Consider the following 2,873-nt stretch of genomic DNA (forward strand, 5'->3'; position numbering starts at 1 on the left):
CACCTTTCTTCCCCTTTTATCTTGTTCAGACTCTTTAGGGCGGGTAGCACTCACACCCTTAATCCTAGTTCCAGTAATCCTAGCACTACACTATCAACCCCAGGGTCACACACTCTAGATCCAGCCATCTCTGAAAAAGCCCCACTTCTGACTGCATGTGGCTTTAGCGGGACATCTAGACACAAGGCATAACACCAAGCTGTACTTGTCACCCCCTCTCTGTTTAGAGAAAGACAGTTCCTTTAGGTCTTTCTAGAATACTCGTAACATCTGGAGCCCACACAAGGAGCCAAGAGAACCAAAGGCGAGTCTAGGAAGAGTGTCACCTGAGGAAGTGTTGTTTTGGATCTCCCCAATTCTTTCTTTAAAAAATGTTTTATTAGGCTGGGGATTTAGCTCAGTGATGCTGCTGCCTACCTCGCAATCACAAGGTCCCAAGTTCCATCCTTGGTACAAAAAAAAGTTTTATTATGTAGATGATATTGGGCAATTTAGCAACTTAGTGAGACCCTAACTCAAACAAACAAACAAACAAACAAAAACCAAAAAACAAAAAACTGCCAGGATGTAGGAAAAAGAGGAATAAAAACGATCAAGATGAGATTTGCATATGTTTTCATTTTCCAAGATTAATAGATTATTATTTATTAAAAACATATACAAATGAAGAATTTGTTGTATTAAAAAAAATCCTTTCAACACTCCTTTGGGATAGATACTGCCTGTTTTCCATGTTAGGACTGAACCCAGGGAATGCTGGGTTTTACCTACAAGCCCGGGAAGAGTGGCACTTTCAGCACAGCAAAGGCCACCAGCAGGTGTCACTCTGCCAGGGTCAAACCCTGGCTTCCTGGCAAGTTGCATGACTTGGACAAATTGCTTAAACTCTCCGAGTTTCAGTTTTGTCCTCTGTAGTTTAGACTCAGTAAGGTAGTAAAATTGTAGGGTCATTATCAGAAAAAGTGAGTCAGGACAAGAAAAGAGTAGCACGGAATCTGAATACAATCGCTACACCCTGCCGGTAGGTGACTCCCAGGAAGTCCGGAAGGCGTGAGATGATTGGCTCCAAGGGGAGATATAAGAACGGAGGGAACAGTCTGGAAGTCACAGAGCAGCGCAGAGCAGGGCTACACGCACTTACAGAACTCCGCAGCAGCATGAGTTTGAGGGCTACCGCACCTGCCTGGTTCCCACCGGGGCATCCACAGGCTCGGAAGGCGGAGGCAGTGGATATAATTCTGCATCCAAGCCCGCCTCAGAATTGCTGTCCGGCTCCGGGATTTATTTTCGTCCAGGCGGCCCAACCTCTGAGAAGAGGCTCAGAAGTGCCCTTTGCCAGGCTCAAGACCACCCCAAAGGCCCAGTGGAAACTAGCTAGCTGCCAGCAGTCTGCCCCACCGCCACCAGCTAAGAAGCCTTCTTCAGGCCATTCCCCTGGCGGAAAGAGGAAGCTCCATGTTCCTGAACCCAAGGTGGTAACAGCTCCCACGGATACAAAGAGGGCTCTAGAGGCTAGCAGCAGCCAGGCCGCTGATGGCGCGCAGCCCCTGAAAACTGACTCATCGCCAGGGGTGGAGTCCGAGACCTCCTCCAACACCACTGCTGCGCAAGTCGCCCATGAACGGTCTTTACGGGGCAAAACCCCGACAGCAGTCCGCCAACAGTACTTTGGCCTGTTTTCTGAGGAGTGCCTGAAGTTCTGCTCGACGCCCCTGGAGGCTCTGAAAAGGGCATGGGTGGAAGAGAAAGTAATCTTCGACCGCAGTTCTTGCAAGAACGGCTACCTGAACGACGCCAGGCACACGCTCAAGACGCTTAGGGGCCTGGTTCCCAGCAGCCTGCCTGGTCTCAACCGGGCCACCCTGTACAGACGCCTCTGCCGGTACCTGCTCACCGAAGATGAGCGCAAGGTGAATAGCTACCCCTTCCCAGACCCGGAGAGGCCAGGGCACGCAGTGCTCTTCACCGCGGAGAATAAGCTCCAGAACGCTCAGTGTAGGACCTGCTGCCGCTGCGGCACTGAGTACCCGGTGACTCCGCTGGGGCTCTGTGTACGCCCAGAGCAGTGTTACTACCACTGGGGCCGGCCGCGGAAGAAGTTCCAGGCCAGCGGCTGGGAGAACCTGTACACTTGCTGCTCTGCAGCTGTGGGCTCTGTTGGATGCCAGGTCGCCAAGCAGCATGTGCACGACGGCCGGAAAGACAACCTGGAAGGGTTTGTGAAGACTGTGGCCAAAGAACGTTCGCAAGATGCCCACCCAGGTATTTATGCCCTGGATTGCGAGATGTCTTTCACTATCCATGGCCTAGAGCTTACCCGTATCTCCATGGTAGACTCAGACTTGCGTTTGGTTTATGACACTTTCGTCAAGCCCGACCACAATATCGTGGACTACAACACCAGGTTTTCCGGGGTGACCGAGGCCGACCTTGCGCGCACAGGCGTCACGCTGAGGGATGTGCAGGCTTTCCTGTTGAATGTATTGAGCTCGGACAGCATTCTCATCGGACATAGCCTGGAGAGCGATCTTCTGGCACTAAAGATGATCCACCCCTCGGTGGTGGACACAGCGGTGCTCTTCCCCCACCACCTGGGCCTCCCCTACAAGCGCTCTCTGCGGAACCTCGTGGGTGACTACCTCCACGAGGTCATCCAGGACAATCCTGCTGGGCACAACTCCCTCGAGGATGCAGGCGCCTGCATGCGCCTGGTGGGCTGGAAGATCATGGAGGATGCTATCCAGAGCAGTTGGAACCCTGGCTCGCCGCCGCTGCTCGTCTCTTCTGTGGCCCAAGCCTGCCCTTGGCCCGGGTCTCTTCTGAATGCAGCGTTCTCAAAGCCAGCCCAATATCCGGCCCCCGCAGCAACCTGA

General features: G+C 52.9%; 1 protein-coding gene across 1 annotated transcript; it reads left to right on the top strand.

Annotated features, from left to right (window-relative positions):
* Nucleotides 1–1,055: 1,055 nt before the first annotated feature.
* On the top strand, nucleotides 1,056–2,873 carry LOC104869855 (putative exonuclease GOR). The gene has a single exon (XM_010635235.1). The coding sequence runs from the start codon at nucleotides 1,056–1,058 to the stop codon at nucleotides 2,871–2,873; it is 1,818 nt and encodes a 605-aa protein (XP_010633537.1).

The sequence above is a fragment of the Fukomys damarensis genome, unplaced genomic scaffold (genome assembly GCF_012274545.1).
Source record: "Fukomys damarensis isolate Sample0158 unplaced genomic scaffold, DMR_v1.0_HiC HiC_scaffold_38, whole genome shotgun sequence".
Classification (NCBI taxonomy): Eukaryota; Metazoa; Chordata; class Mammalia; order Rodentia; family Bathyergidae; genus Fukomys; species Fukomys damarensis.